General features: G+C 39.1%; 2 protein-coding genes across 3 annotated transcripts in view; both read left to right on the forward strand.

Moving 5' to 3' along the window:
- The window catches only part of LATS1 (large tumor suppressor kinase 1), a 41,608-nt gene extending 36,074 nt beyond the window's left edge, over positions 1-5,534 (forward strand). For both annotated transcript variants that reach the window (XM_027083554.1, XM_027083564.1), the window contains one exon: positions 1,654-5,534. In XM_027083554.1, coding sequence (XP_026939355.1) covers positions 1,654-2,163 — 510 coding nt within the window. In that variant the 3' untranslated portion in view covers positions 2,164-5,534. The remainder of the gene's footprint in view (positions 1-1,653) is intronic.
- An 8,923-nt stretch (positions 5,535-14,457) lies between these two features.
- Positions 14,458-16,218, forward strand: part of KATNA1 (katanin catalytic subunit A1) — a 35,537-nt gene continuing 33,776 nt past the window's right edge. The window contains exon 1 of the mRNA XM_027083657.1: positions 14,458-14,711. The gene's annotated coding sequence lies outside the window, so the exon portion shown is untranslated. The remainder of the gene's footprint in view (positions 14,712-16,218) is intronic.

Here is a 16,218-nt window from a genome sequence, read left to right on the forward strand (position 1 = left end):
CTCATATTTTCAAACTTTTTTCTCTCTGTTGTTCAGATTGTATCATTTCTATCGAGTTTTCTTTAAGTTCACTGATTCTTTCCTCTGACATCTCCATTCTGCTGTTGAGCCCATCCATTGAGTTTTTGTTTTTTGTTTTTTGTTTTTTTTAAGTTTTTAAAGTCATGTTTATTCACGTTGAATTTACATTCAGTAAAACTCACTCTGAAATTTGACAAATGCAATCACCACCATAATCAAAGTGTAGAACAGTTCTTCAACACCCGCCCCCCACCCCCACCCCCCCGTCCCCGAAACCCTATGCACAAACTCCTCCCTGATCCTTAGGAATCCACTGATCCATTTTCTGTCAAAGGGGTCAAATTTAATCATCAAAATAATCTATTATAGAAAAAAATGTAAGCACAAAAAACCAAGTTTTTAAAAGGATACTTTGAAACATACAATGTTTAGAATAGTCAAAAGAATGGGATTTAGAACTAACCTTTGTAAATTAAAGCAGCTGACAAAGTTGTCTTAAGATAGTTGTATTGCTAGGATAGCTAGTCTAGTTACTATGTTGGGCTTCAGGCTGGGGCTGGTTGGCAGAAAAATGATTTTAAATAGTTTAAATGGAATTGAATTCTACAGAAATTCTCTATGGGGCAGATACATGTTCTTGCAGATATTTGGCACCTTTTCAGAAGTTCTCCCCTGCTACCACCATGAAAGGGACAGTAAGCAAAAACCTCTACTCTGTATATATCAATCATAACATGTTCAAATACATGTTATCTCCTCATAAAGCTTTCAAGCACTAGCCCTGTTTATCAGCATCTTGAACTGGACTGAGCCGAGTTACGCGCCAAGGCCTAAAGGGTCCGTTGAGTTTTTACTTTGGTTATTGAAGAGGGGGTTTAATTTTCTTCCCTACACAGCACTGATAAGCTCATATATGAATAAGGAAGAATGAAGTTCATTTATTTAATAAATATTTATGGAGACCTACCCCTTCTCTCCCTCCCTTCCTTTCTCCCTCCCTCATTCCAGTTTATTCAAAACAATAAGTGTTTATTGAATATCTATTAATTATGTGCCAGGCAATTTGCCAAACACTGGGAAATGCAAAGACAAAACATGGTCTATAGCCTTATGAAATTTTATACTGTAGTAGGACACAGACATAAATAGATACCACAAAGTATTAGAGATATTATGCTACAAGGAAATATATAGAACTGGGGAGGCACAGGAGAAAGTCATTTCTACCGTAGGTTGAAGGTCTTAACAGGGGAACTAAAACTTACAGTGAGTCATGTAATATGAGTATAAGTTGTCTAGAGAGGAGGGAATGGAAAGAAAAGTTATTTCCCACCGATTCATTATTAAAGGTGAGGAAAGTGAGGGAATTCCCTGGCGGTCCAGTGGTTAGGACTCACACTTCCACTGCCAAGGGCCTGGGTTCGATCCCTGATGGGGGAATCTAAGATCCCACGAACTGTGCGGCATGGCCAAAAAAATGAAGTAAAATAAAAAGGTAAGGAAGGTGAAATACAATGCAATTTATTTTAAGAAAACACTGATAGTCCAGTAAGATTTTTTCATTTGAAACTTGGAGGAAATTTTTGTTTTTCTTATTTCTTTCCTTCTAATTTTTAAAAATCTTCTTTAAAGGTTATCAACTGGCAAACATCTCTTCATATCCCACCGCAAGCTAAACTGAGTCCTGAAGCCTCTGATCTTATTATTAAACTCTGCAGAGGACCAGAAGATCGCTTAGGCAAGAATGGTGCTGATGAAATAAAAGCTCATCCGTTTTTTAAAACAATTGATTTTTCCAGTGACCTGAGACAGCAGTCTGCTTCATACATTCCTAAAATCACACACCCAACAGATACATCAAATTTTGATCCTGTTGATCCTGATAAGTTACGGAGTGATGATAATGAAGAAGAAAATGTAAATGACACTCTGAACGGATGGTATAAAAATGGAAAGCACCCTGAACATGCTTTCTATGAATTTACCTTTCGGAGGTTTTTTGATGACAATGGCTACCCATATAATTATCCAAAGCCTATTGAATATGAATATATTAATTCACAAGGCTCAGAGCAACAGTCAGATGAAGATGATCAGCACACAGGCTCAGAGATCAAAAGTCGTGACCTAGTGTATGTTTAACACACTAGGAAATAATTGTAATGAGGCTTTGCAATAAGGCCTGAAACGCAGGGGTTTTTGAAGCTCTGAGAGTAAAATTATGCAAATGTAACAGAGCTATGTATGTGTGCTCTGTGTACAATTTTTTATGTTCCTAAATTATGGGAAATCCTTTTGAAATGTTAATTTATTCCAGCCTTTTTAATCAGTAATTTAGAAAAAAATTGTTATAAAGTAAATTATGAGCTGAATATTATAGTCAGTTCTTGGTACTTAAAGTACTTAAAATAAAAAATAGTGCTTTGTTTAAAAGGAGAAGCCTGATATCTATTTGTACATATGCTAAATAATTTTTAAAAAAACAAGAATTTTTGAAAATTTTTTGAAAGACAGTTTTAGTTTTATCTTGCTTTAACCAAATATGAAATATACCCCACATTTACAAAGGTGTTTTTTTTTCTTCCCCCATAATTTGTTTTTGGAAAAAAATAAGCTATAGAAATGAAGCCATCATGGTGGTGAGTGTTCCTAGGCTAATGATAATCTGTATAATTCACATTTTGTAACTAAGAAATACAAGGTTGAAACAGTATGCTCATCCAGATGAAAACTAGTGCAGTTTATCTTTTTATCCCATCTGCGGAATACTTAATTTTCTAACATATCTCAGCAAATTACTGGCTTTGAAAGAAGCAAAGCACTACCATTTTTCTTTTCATATTGGTATTTTTAATGCTGCTTTCAGTTTTTAAAGGGAACAAAGCTGCCATAAATTAAAATTTTCAATACTAAAAGCTAATAAGATCTTTCATATTTTTACTTTGAAATTAAAAAAAAGTTCCACATCCTAAGCAGAGAGATCATTTTCAGCTTCATATGAAACTTTAATTAAAAATTATTTTTGAGTACTTACTAGAAAAGTACTTTTTCTATATAGTGACAGTTTTGATTATGTCATCAGTAATGTTATATAGTTTTCCTCTTTCAGAACAGAGATGCATACACAGATTGTTACTGGCAAAAGAAAATGTGGCTATTTGGCAATATTTTACCTGTAGGCAGAGATTAATTGGTGAAAAAAACATTATTTAATTCCTAATTAAGGTGGCCATTAGTAATTAGGAAAAAATACATAGTGTTCTTAGGAAAATTCAAAACCTCCTAACTTATTAAGGTTAAACAGTATGTTTTTCAGCATTACTGTTATATATAATACTTAGGTATAAGGACAACTTGTGGTTTCATACCAAAATACATTTAGCTTAACTTTTAGGAAGGGGGAAAGGGCTCTATTCTCACATTAGTAAAATTTGTATTTTATTTCCTGAAGCTCCACTGATAGGGAATTGTTTCATCAAAACAATATTTGTGGAGAAGAAGCATAATTTTAGTGATTTTTCAAACTTACAGCTTTCTTCAAATAAAAGCTAATGGAATCATGTATGCAAGTAAAATTAAAGGCAAAGCTGTTCTGGTTGAATTGGGGAGAGCAAAAAAGATTTATTAGCTCACACTTCCCTCCTTTCTATAGGTGGCCTTTCTATAGTTGGTCTTCTCAGCTTGTAAACCAGTGCATTAGCCACTATGTAATGGTAGGTCTTTGGGAGTCATTGGCCCTTCCAAGAATCTGATGAAAGCTGTGGCTTCTCTTCCCAGAAAAATGCACATCAACACATACGCACAAAATGTTGTATGCAGTTTAGCGATTTTGGATGTGTTGAAACCTGTCACAAACTCTTCGTTAGGGACCTCTGTCCTGCAAGAACACTGATATATTAAACTAGGAACTTTGCTGTAAGTTTACTAATTAGTACTCAGATTAGCACATCTTGTATAAACACTGATAATTTATGGTGTGAAAGGTCTGTACCATGTGATAAGATATCCTTAGGACTGCCTCTCTTGCTGGTACAGCACCAAGACATTTTAAACACACCCTTTTGAGGGCACTGAAATACATGTTTGGCTTGTTACAAGCTTAATAAATATTTCTGAAGGACTTCTACTCAGAGGATTGTAGGAAAATGCACTATATAAGATGGCAGTCTTCACTTCATGGAACGTTTGATTAGTCCTGTAAAATTCTATGCAAAACAAATTAGTTCAAGAACTTTCTAGCTCAGTACTCAAATTTTTAAGTTATCCCCCTTGTTCTTCAGGCTTTCTCAGTCAGATTTATTGCAATTTCCATTTAGTTGTTTTATTTCTGGACTATGGTGCAATACAGAATAAAACCAACTTTGTTACATTTACATTGTAGGAAAACTAAGGTGCTGTCTTCTCCCCCTCCCTCCCCCCAAAATCTGTGTTGCCCTTATTCCTCAAATGTAACAGACACTACAAATTTTGTATTCTTTTAAATTTCCTCTGACAGTATAAGCTTTTTGTGTTTATCTGAAGCAGTGTACAAGCCTTTCGTATCTGCATTTTTAGCAGTTTGGATATACTTATTAGCTGTCTTATTCCCAAACTATATCCAGATCTTCCAGTATAGAATCTGGTGCTTCCTGACCAAAAAGATGAGAACGATGTCAAAAATCTATATGCTCTCAATTGAAATGGAGTGAAAACATTGATCATGTTTTCTTTTTAAAATAATTTTCCCACTCATTAAAAAAAAAAACTTGCTGTCTTTCTTATACTCACCCCTTTTATGCATATCAGTGGTATTTATGAAATGTGTTCTATAATTATGTAATTGTAGATACAGTTATGTATTGTCCAGTGACGTCCTAAGGCAGGCCCTGTTGCTGTATCTTTTCTACCTTATTTGTAATAGAAACTATAGAATGTATGACTAAGAAGTCACTTTGAGATTGACTTTTTTAAAAAGTTATTACCTTCTGCTGTTGCAAAGTGCAAAACTGTGAGTGGAAATGTTTTCTTCTGACTTAATAATATGTTGAAATTAGAGAATACAGTGGGAGGATTTTTAGATATTGCTGCTGCTGTTACCTAAGGTACTTTAGAAATTTTTCTTTAATAAACAAAAATCCCTTTGGTATTTAAAGTGAAACATTTAGCCTGTTTGTTTTAATCTAAAACAAAAAGTAATTTGGATCAACATAATGGTGTATTTGTAAAGCGCCTTAATAGATCCCTTTGTGAAGGCACTATACCACAGTTTACTTTTATATTGTATTATGTATATAAGTATTTTGTATTAAAATTGAATCAATACAACACTACAGTTTTATAAAATAATGCTTTGTTAGGAAAAGGAGTTACAGCATTGCAATATAACTAAATTGTTTTGCATACTTCTGAATGTAGTAGATACGAATAATCAGCCTGTGTTCTTAATGAATCTATTTGTATTTCCCCAATCATTTTCTCTAGTGTAACATTTGCTGGGATCATAATAAAAAAAAAGCAAAATTCAAATCTTTAAATTATGTGTGGAAGGCTGACTTTTAGGCTGCTTAGTTAAGTAAGTTGATTTTTTAATTCAAAAATTTAATCTTTTTATTCTCAGAGAAAATTTATGATTAAAAATTTAAGGACTTCCCTGGTGGCACACTGGTAAAGAATCTGCTTGCCAATGCATGGGACACAGGTTCCATCCCTGGTCCGGGAAGATCCCACATGCTGCAGAGCAACTAAGCCCATGCACCAAAACTACTGAAGCCCACACGCCCTAGAGCCTGCGCGCCTCAACTGCTGAAGCCTGCGCATACTAGGGCCTGCGTGCCGCAACTACTGAAGCCCGCGTGCCTAGAGCCCGTGCCCTGCAACAAGAGAAGCCACCGCAATGAGAGGCCTGTGCACCACAACGAAGAGTAGCCCCCGCTCACCACAACTAGAAGAAAGCCCGCGCACAGCAACGAAGACCCAACGCAGACAAAGATAAAAAATAAAAAAAGTACTAAAGTTCTTTAAAAAAAAAATTTGATGCTTTGAAATTAAAACATATATAGCTAATGATAATCCCTACTTAAATTAAGGCAAACTAAAGTTAGTGTAGCCCAGTAAAGTTTTCGTTTTGCCCAGTATAAGTACAATAAATATTTCATGTTAAAGGCTCCCTTTAGATCACAGATTTTAAACCTTTTTTAATTATTGAACTCTGCATTTAGTATCATTTGAGCCCAGTTAGTAATTTTTAAAATGTGAAGTTATTAGCTAATCTCTTTTCCTTTATTTATAATCTTTTTACTTTATCACATGAACTGCCTACCAAATAAAGTATATATGTTGATGTTACATCTTAAATCAACTTTACAAAGATGAACAAATATTTAGGGTTTTTCTCCCCCTTTTTCAAGCATTACCATCATTTTTTTTTTTAATTTATTTATTTTTGGCTGCGTTGGGTCTTCATTGCTGCACCTGGGCTTTCTCTAGTTGCAGGGAGCGGGGGCTACTCTTCATTGCCGTGCACATGCTTCTTATTGTAGTGGCTTCTCTTGTTGCGGAGCACAGGCTCTAGGTGCAAGGACTTCAGTAGTTGTGGCGCATGGGCTCAGCAGTTGTGGCACACGGGCTTAGTTGCTCCAGAGCATGTGAGATCCTCTTGGACCAGGGCTCAAATCCGTGTCCCCTGCATTGGCAGGCAAATTCTTAACCACTGTGCCCCCAGGGAAGTCCCTACCATCATTCTTAGGTCTCCTTTTATCCTCTTGTTTGCACTCACTTGTAAAAAAATTTTTTTAATATTTATTTATTTGGCTGCGCTGGCTCTTAGTTGCAGCATGCGGGATCTAGTTCCCTGACCGGGGCTCGAACCCAGGCCCCCTGCGTTGGGAGCGCAGAGTCTTAACCACTGGACCTATAGGGAAGTCCCACTTGTAAATTTATATTTGGTCTATATGAGGCTGTTGTATAGCTCATGCAAACTGCATTATGCTTATGATTCATTTTACTACATTTTTTTAAGATTTCCAATTAATGTATTTATTTGTCCTTTTAGTTAGCATATTTTTGGTGGGTGAGAAGTGATAAGGACTCCATGGAATCCAATTTCCTTTTTAATTCTGATGATATGTTCCAGAGAAAATGTCTCTAATACATTGTGTTTGCCTTCATATGTCATCATCGTTGTCCAGGAGCTCTCAGCCAGGTTAGCTGTGGTTTCAGCAGACCTGCATCACAATTTAATTTCTTTCTTTGCCCAAGCTACTTTTCTGTGACTTCCACACCATCTTCTAGCAGATGACTGAATGGTGGACATACACTCCTGGTCCTGGAGAGTCTCCTGTTGAGGTGGGAGGCAGCTGCGGCTCACCCTGGGAACATAGACACTGGTGGCAGCCATTCTTTGGAGCTTGTTCTACTGCGTGGACCCTGGTGCTGACGGGTGCCATTGTGGGACCCTCCGTCTAGCTCATTGGCTCTCTCATTTTACTGCATTTTGGATCCATGTTTGGCATGCTTAAAATTGTGACCATACCTTATTATGTCAAAGGCAAATACACAGAAAATGTATCTGCTTTTGTGTGAAGGCAAAAGGGAGGATATCAAATTTATGTTTGAGACATAGGCAGTTGTCCTCCCAAATATCCAGTCTTTCCTTCTCCCTTACATAAAGTCACACAGAGATCCGGGACATTTTGGTGGATTCACAGTCTGGGTGGGACTTTGTTTTCCCTGGAGGAGGCTTAAATTTGTTCTGTAGTGAAAAGGGGGATTCTCAAGAGTTCCTAGCTCCCAGAGGGGTTGACTAATGACACAGGCTGCTCTTGTTCTCCAGCTTCCATTCTCTCAGTTTTCCTTTTACTAATAGAGCCCCCATCCCTGTTCATGTTTCAACTGTCCCACTAGAGCCCATGTTTCTCATATTCCCTTGTAATTAGTTGTGGCCACATGACTAGGTTTTGGCCACTGGGATATGAGCAGATGTGACACATGCAAATTCTACTTCAGGGCTTCCCTGGTGGCGCAGTGGTTGGGAGTCCGCCTGCCAACGCAGGGGACACGGGTTCGTGCCTCGGTCCGGGAGGATCCCACATGCCACAGAGCGGCTGGGCCCGTGGGCCATGGCCGCTGGGCCTGCGCGTCCGGAGCTTGTGCTCCACAGCGGGAGAGACCACAACAGTGAGAGGCCCGTGTACCACAAAAAAAAAAACAAAAAACTACTTCATACACCTAAAGTTGATATTGTTTGCCCTTCACTTGCTCCTTCCCTCTTCCCACAGGATGGAACATAGAATCATGACTTTATATTGACCCATAAAATCCAGGAAAATACCCTAGTGATGGTGGATTAACAAAATGAATAAAACCTGGCTACCTGAAAGATGGCATGAAGCAGGGCTGTCTGTCCAACTGCAGAATATTAAAAGGAAAAAAATTCATATATATATATATATATATATATATATATATATATATATATACCATTTGTTACTGTTGCTGAACTTGTACCCCAACTAACGTGTACTTTGTGTTCGTGTATAATCTGATTTGCAAAACAATTTGAGGTCATTTTATACTTTGTCTGTCTCCCATGCAATGATTCATGAAATTCGGTTATTTACCTGGTGCATTTTTCTCTAATTCATCATCTTCATCCCCATTGTTTGGTTAAACTAATTTGGTTAAGGCCCTCATCAACACTTTTTTTTAAAAAAAAAAACATCTTTATTGGAGTATAATTGCTTTACAATGATGTGTTAGTTTTTGCTGTATAACAGAGTGAATCAGCTATATGTATACATATATCCCCATATCCCCTCCCTCTTGTGTCTCCCTCCCACCCTCCCTATCCCACCCCTCTAGGGGGACACAAAGCACCAAGCTGATCTCCCTGTGCTGTGCAGCTGCTTCCCACTAGCTATCTGGTTTACATTTGGTAGTGTATATATGTCCATGCCACTCTCTCACTTAGTCCCACCTTACCCTTCCCCCTCCCCGTGTCCTCAAGTCCATTCTCTACGTCTGCGTCTTTATTCCTGTCCTGCCCCTAGATTCTTCAGAGCCAATTTTTTTTTTTAGATTCCATATATATGTGTGTTAGCATATGGTATTTTTCTCTTTCTGACTTACTTCACTCTGTATGACAGTCTCTAAGTCCATCCACCTCACTGCAGATAACTCAATTTCGTTTCTTTTTATGGCTGAGTAATATTCCATTGTATATATGTGCCACATCTTCTTTATCCATTCATCTGTCAATGGGCATTTAGGTTGCTTCCATGACCTGGCTATTGTAAAGAGAGCTGCAATGAACGTTGTGGTACATGACTCTTTTTGAATTATGGTTTTCTCAGGGTATATGCCCAGTAGTGGGATTGCTGGGTGGTATGGTAGTTCTATTTTTAGCTTTTTAAGGAACCTCCATACTGTTCTCCATAGTGACTGTATCAATTTACATTCCCACCAACAGTGTAAGAGGGTTCCCTTTTCTCCACACCCTCTCCAGCATTTATTGTTTGTAGATTTTTTGATGATGGCCATTCTGACCGGTGAAGGTCTTCATCAACTCTTGACTGAATTATTGTAATAACTTCCTAACTGGAGTCTTTGACTTCATTCTGGTCCTTCAAGTTTATTATCCAACTGTCAACCAAATGACATACTTGAAAGATAATTCTAGATTCTGCTTCTAGTATGACCAAGTAAGCTCCTGATGGATTGACTTTATCATATGTAACAACTATAAATTCAGGGGGAAAAGAACTAAAGATACAGAAGTGGAACCAAGAGCAGGCAGATTCTGGGTGGAAGTCAACACTTGGGAGAGAGGAATGGCATTAGATGAGTGTCTCATTTTTATGATATCTTGCCTGAGAATGGCCCAAATCTCTAGCTGAATCACGAACCACATACGTGTGGGGAGGAATCCAAGCATCCTAAGAATCAAAGAACTAAACTGACATTTGAGATGCTGCCCAACAGAAAGAAAATTAAACCAAGTTAATTGCTTGCTTAACCAAGCAGAACACCTCCAGAAGCATATCCCAGAATCCAGAGTGTAACTTAATATATCCAACATCCATGATACAATCCAAACTTACCTGGCATACAAAGAAATATAAAAATATGACCTAGTCTCAAGAGAAAACACAATCACTGGAGGCTGACCCCAAGATCTTATTTCCAACATCTGGAATTGGCAAAGATATTACAATGGCTCTTATAACTATGCATGACAATGTAAAGAAAAACGTTCTCATAAATGTACAAATAGGCAATCCCAACAAGAAAATAGAAGCTATAAGAAATTACCAAAAGGAAATTTTCCTTGATTGAAGACATAAACTAGCAAATTATAGAAAGCTCATGAGAGGTCTAATAAATTGCATTATTTAATTGCATGTATAATAAAAGTATCTCTGGAAGGTAGTTAACGAGTTTGATGTTACTGTCTCTGGGGATGGGAACTGGATTTCTAAGGTAGCAAGAATAGTAGAAAGACTTCCCACTATATAAGCTTTTGTATCATTTGAATTTGAACCATGTAAATGCATTGCCTATCCAAATATAAATTCATAAAATGGAAATAAAAAATAAAATCTTTAAGTTCAAGTGGAGGAATGGGGCTTAGACAAAGGAAGATACACTTTCTTTGAGACAGGAGGCAAAACCAAAGGGCAAGAGTGAGGTAGAGACATTTGTTAAGTTGGAGGGTCAAAGTATTGGGATTAGGTTATGCTGCATATGAAACCCAAACAACGACTGCTTAGACAGACAATATCGAGTTGGCAGTCCACACCTGCTATAACAGCTCCACAAGGTCATTCCAGACTTTGTCTGTTCAGTTCTGCTATCTTCATCACATGGCTTATATCCTAAAGGTCATTTATGGTCAGTAGTGGGCTGCTTATACTCTATCCATTTTTTTCCCTGTTCTAACCTGGTGAAAAGAGGGGATGATGTGACTGGAAGGGGGATCTTCAGGGCCTCTCCCTGTAAGGTACCTTCCTAAAAGTTCTATACAACATGTCCACTGGCCAGAAGATCCACGGCCACACCTAGCTGCATGAGAGTCTGGAAAATGTAGTCCTTATTCCAGGCAGCCCAATTTAATCAAGCTAGGTTCTGTTACCAAGGAAAATGTGTATTTGGTGGGCAAATGGCAGTCTCTGCCTCACTGAGCAAGTTGAGGGAATTTCAACCTGACAGCTTCTATTTTCTCTGAAGGTGGAGACATAGTGATCTGCTGAAAGGGCAGAAAGGGGTATGTGGCTGGCATGAGGACAGTGGTGAAAGTCTGAAATAACTAATTTGAAGAGTAAGAGAGAGAACTGAAGTGGAACATGCAGAAAAATATGTTTCAGGTGGGTTAGACATCATGCAGTTGTGGTGCATCAGTCTTCAAGGTGGTGTGATTTTTTTTTCCCTATGGCATTCAGCAATCTGGGAGTAGCAGGTCTGTGATGGAAGCTATTATTTAGGAAGAATGTGCATAAGGTTAATGAACAGCACTGAGGATCTGTCTCAGTTTGTTGCTGCAAAAACTGTGACATAATCTAAAAATTCAGCAGATTCTGATCCGCGGCTTGCAGGATCTCAGTTCCCCGACCAGGGGACTTACCTGGGCCACAGCAGTGAACACCTGGAATCCTAAGCACTAGGCCACCAAAGAACTCCCTCTTCTTTTTTTTTTTTTAGCAGATTCTTAATCATGGTTAGAATTTTCTAGTCTTATACATACTCTGTATCCCAAGAGATGGCTCAAATTTTTGAAGGAGGTAGAGGAGGACTGCCAGTTGCAATAACCAGGTGAGTGAAACTAGTCCTGAAAGTCCTTTTAGATTTCTCTGATGAAATGTAAAAAGTGTCTCCAAATTCTATTTTTTACTGATTTAATGTATTTATTCTACAAATATCTAATTAATGTCTGCAATATGCTAGACATTGCCCTAGTCAAATGGAGGAAGTATCTAACTTCATTAAAGTTTACCTACTGGGGCAAGAGAGACAGCAAATACATAATGTCAAGAAATGGTCTGCATGTCATTCCCTCCTGTGTAATTCCAGGAGTCACAACACTTCTTGCAAGAGTCGCCCAATCTATTCTCTCTCCCCTCCAAACCCTTCTACTCACAGTTGCCAAATCAATCTTCCTATTTCCTATCTAAATTATGCCTTCATTTGAATACCTTCAATGGCTCCTTTGTGCCTATTGAACAAAATTTAAACTCTTTACTGGCACCTACCTTTTTTTTTTTTTAATTTAATTTATTTATTTATGGCTGTGTTGGTTCTTCGTTTCTGTGTGAGGGCTTTCTCTAGTTGTGGCAAGCGGGGGCCATTCACTATCGCGGCCTCTCTTGTCACGGAGCACAGGCTCCGGATGCGCAGGCTCAGTAATTGTGGCTCACGGGCCCAGTTGCTCCGTGGCTTGTGGGATCTTCCCAGGCCAGGGCTCGAACCCTTGTCCCCTGCATCGGCAGGCAGATTCTCAACCATTGCGCCACCAGGGAAGCCCTGGCACCTACCTTTTTACCTACTTTTCATTAACTTCCCGGGATGTGTCCTATGATCCTGCCAAATTACTGTCACCATTCACCAGAAAAAATAATCTCCAATTTTTCTGAGTCCCAGTTTGGACACAATCATTTTAGAGGGATGGTGGTTGTAGAAGCCACACTGTAAAAGAAGAAATGACTAGTGTAGTAGTCATGAGGGCGGTACACAAATATTCTGTTTTTCCTTCAGGGCACACTGTAGAGCTCAGTGTCCCATCTCTTTGAAATCAGGCTTGGCCATATGACTTGCTCTGGCCAATGAAATGTGGACAGAAGTGGCACGTCTTATATCCAGGCAGAAGTTATGCAAGTTATCGCATTTTCTTTTTTCCACTGTCCAGGGTCCCAGTGCGCGCATCCACTCTATCATGAACATATAGAGTAAATAAGAAGAAAAAAATTCTTGGCGTTTGAAACCTCTTCAATTTAGAGAGGTTACTACAGGGTACCCTAGTCTTCCTAGACTAGTACAACTAGTGAAGAAACAGAAGTAGTAAATGTAAGCCACTGTTTGGAGGTTTTTTGTTTTTTAATTTTAAAAATTAACTTCATTGAGGTATAAATTATGTACAATAAAATGCATCCATTTTATGTGCACTGTTCAGTGTTTTAATAAACATATACATCTGCTTAACCACTACTCTAATTGAGATATAGAACATTTCCATCACCTCAAAACATTTCCTCATGCCTTCTTGCAGTCTAGTCCTTCACCTCACTTCTCCCAGCCCCCAATCCAGCCTCAGGCAAACACTGACCACCTTTCTGTTACTGCAGACTACTTTTGCCTGTTCTAGAATTTCATATAAATGGAGTCATGTAATATGTATTCATTATATGCCCTTTGAGAAGTTTTTAGACTATAAATTGCCTTTATAATTCAACATACCTTTTCACTCATATAAAAAATGAAGGTTGATTCAGTCTAACTAGGGTAATTAACCTGTACCTCCCTGAATTGTTTTTTCATTTCAAAAAGCTATACTAATTATACTTTCCTATACTAATTATACTTCACATTACAATAGAGTTCAAATCCATCATAGCGAAACTATTATTTTCTACTTAGTTGAGAATTTCACAAGACTTTAAGCTTCATGAAACATTCTATTTTGTTGACCACTGTTTACCCAATGCCTACAATGCTGTCTGGCATGTATTAGTTGCTCAGTAAACATCTGTGGACTGAATGGATGTATTTCCCTTGAATTGCCTTTATATAAGTCTGTGTTAAATTAATGGGATGTTTTAAAATCAGAATTTTAATTACCAAGCATTCGTAGAGGATAACGTGTCTTAAGTCCCTCTATGCCACCTTAGGTGGAAGTAGAGGATGGAGATCCTGGAGGAAGCATGACCACTAGTACTGTCGAGTAGGTATGTTTCTGTACATCGTGGAACATAATTTTGTTGTCTGGTTGCATTAATACGTTGACCAAAAAAATCAAGAATATAAAATTCCACCATCATTGTGTCCGAATACCTTTGTTTACCCATTCTCTATTTTATTCATGTTATGTCGTGACAAGCGCCTCAGCCAAATTCTGAGTATTTGGTTCTAGAACAGGATTTGTCACAAACGAATTGTTTGACCCTTGACACTCACCTGTAAAATAGACACTCTGACCTCCTAACCTCTGAAGAGAGTGATGAAAATCAAGCGGGAGGAAAAGTGAGGAAGCACTGCGGAAAACATATTGAGGAACACGAGACGGTAGCTCTAGTTTGGGTCATTACTACCCGCCCCTGCCCAGTCCGCGCGGGAGGCTGTGGCGCGGGACTGCGCAGGCGCTCCCCCGTCGGCCCCACCCCACCTTCGTCGGCCCCGCCCCACTTCTGTCGACCCCGCCCAACCGGCGCCAGGCGCGCGCACGCCGCCCGGCGTCCTCGCTCCCGGGGCGTAGCCCAGCTTGCGCCGGAGTCACCGAGGTTCCCCCCAACACCGGAAGTGACCCTGGCGGGTTTGCCTTCAAATTCTCGGAGAGTGGAAGCAGCGCCCCGAGACTGTTGACCAGGCAGTGCTGGGTCCGTGAGCACAAAACAGGGTGGTTGGGACAGGACAGGGCAGGGCCGTCCTTCATCGCTGCCCGGTGCCCCGCTCGGCCCTCCCGCTCCGCCTGCCGCTGGGCGGTTTCCCGAGGAGCCTCGGAGACACAGGTGAGTGTTGGCTCTCTAGGTCTCCTGGGAATCCCCGACCCACGTGGCCGGGTCGGCGAGGGATTCGGGAGCCTGTGATGCGATCCCGCTGCGCATTCTGCTGTGAACTTGCCGGTGCCTGCGCCGAGGTCCTAGGTTCTTGCTGTTGTCGCTGACACCTGTGGCTCGGATGACGGTTCCCCCTACCGGAGGAGTCTTGTCCGGCCGGAGACTTCTGAGGGCTCCTGCCGATCCCACTCTAGGCCTGTCTCCTTAGAGAAGTCTCCGGCCGAGACAACCTGTTTTTATTTCCTCGCTTTTTTGACGGGTCCTCTCCCGAATTCGTCCACGCCCCCGCCCGAAACCCTCTACCCTAAAAAAAACACCAAAAGCCTTGACTTTGGGGATGCAGCTTCCTTTCTTATGTTTTGTTAGGTAGGTGTGCTATTGTTGAGGATGTTCTTTCTTATTTAGTTTATTCTGGAGCCGGGCGTCCTCTGGGAGGCTATGGCCCTTTTTGTTTAGAGTCGGTACCTTTTACAAAACGTATCCCTCGAAACTTTGTTTCATACTGTATATTATACGGTGATGAAGTTAGCGATGAACGTGGGTCCTTAATGCTTTGCAGTGGATAGTCTCAGGCCCTTATTTACTCAAAAATAATTTTCTCTTTTAACTGCGAAGTGCCATTTTTATATCAGTTACTAACATTTATATCAGTTACTAACATTGCTCCTCTCTTGAAAGCACTCATTTGTCTTCCTCTTTGAAATCAGACCTTTAGATACTGCTGAGGACATTCCTAACGTTTTAGAATGTGTGCGATAAATCTTTGCCCCATAGTCACAATGCTAGAACACCAAGGTATTGAAAGATTCTTGTGATGTTCATACAGGCCTAAATATCTCAGTGTGCAGCCTTATTTTCTTTTCCAAAGGACATGGTTTTTGTAATCATTGAGTTCTCACACAAAGAAATAGTGGCAAAACTCTTTGTCTTGTATTAGTATTAATAACTTGTGACTTGTTTCATATCTTAAAAAAAAAAAAGGCAGTGCCAATCGACTTTCCAGCATTCTTAGACTATGAAAAGTTATATAAAGCTCCTTTATGGCATTGGTCATTCAAGACCTTTTTACATTTTATAGATTCAGTATTAGGCATATTATATAGTCTACAACGGATTCTGCATCTTATTTTGAAACTGGTATCACAATTCTGACAAATACTAAGGATTAGAGAATCTTGTAGAATTTACTGTATTAAAAACAATGTTGAATTTCTGTTTACAACAATGGTTCTGGATTGTTTGTTTTTTAGCTGTTTGACTGCTTAAAAAGATACTCTTTGTGGACCACACAGCATCGAATTAAGTTTGCTAGAAATTTTGCTGTAATATTGAGTTTTTAGTGTTTAAAAAATTTTGACTCTGTTACTTGAATTAAAATTTCATGTTGCATCTTACTTAGTTTAAATAAATGAATTTAGTCATTAAGATAAATACTCAGTACACTTAAGCAAAAGGGTGG

Source organism: Aethalodelphis obliquidens, unplaced genomic scaffold, assembly GCF_003676395.1.
Source record: "Aethalodelphis obliquidens isolate GAN/ISIS:26980383/991018 unplaced genomic scaffold, ASM367639v1 scaffold3, whole genome shotgun sequence".
NCBI lineage: Eukaryota > Metazoa > Chordata > Mammalia > Artiodactyla > Delphinidae > Aethalodelphis > Aethalodelphis obliquidens.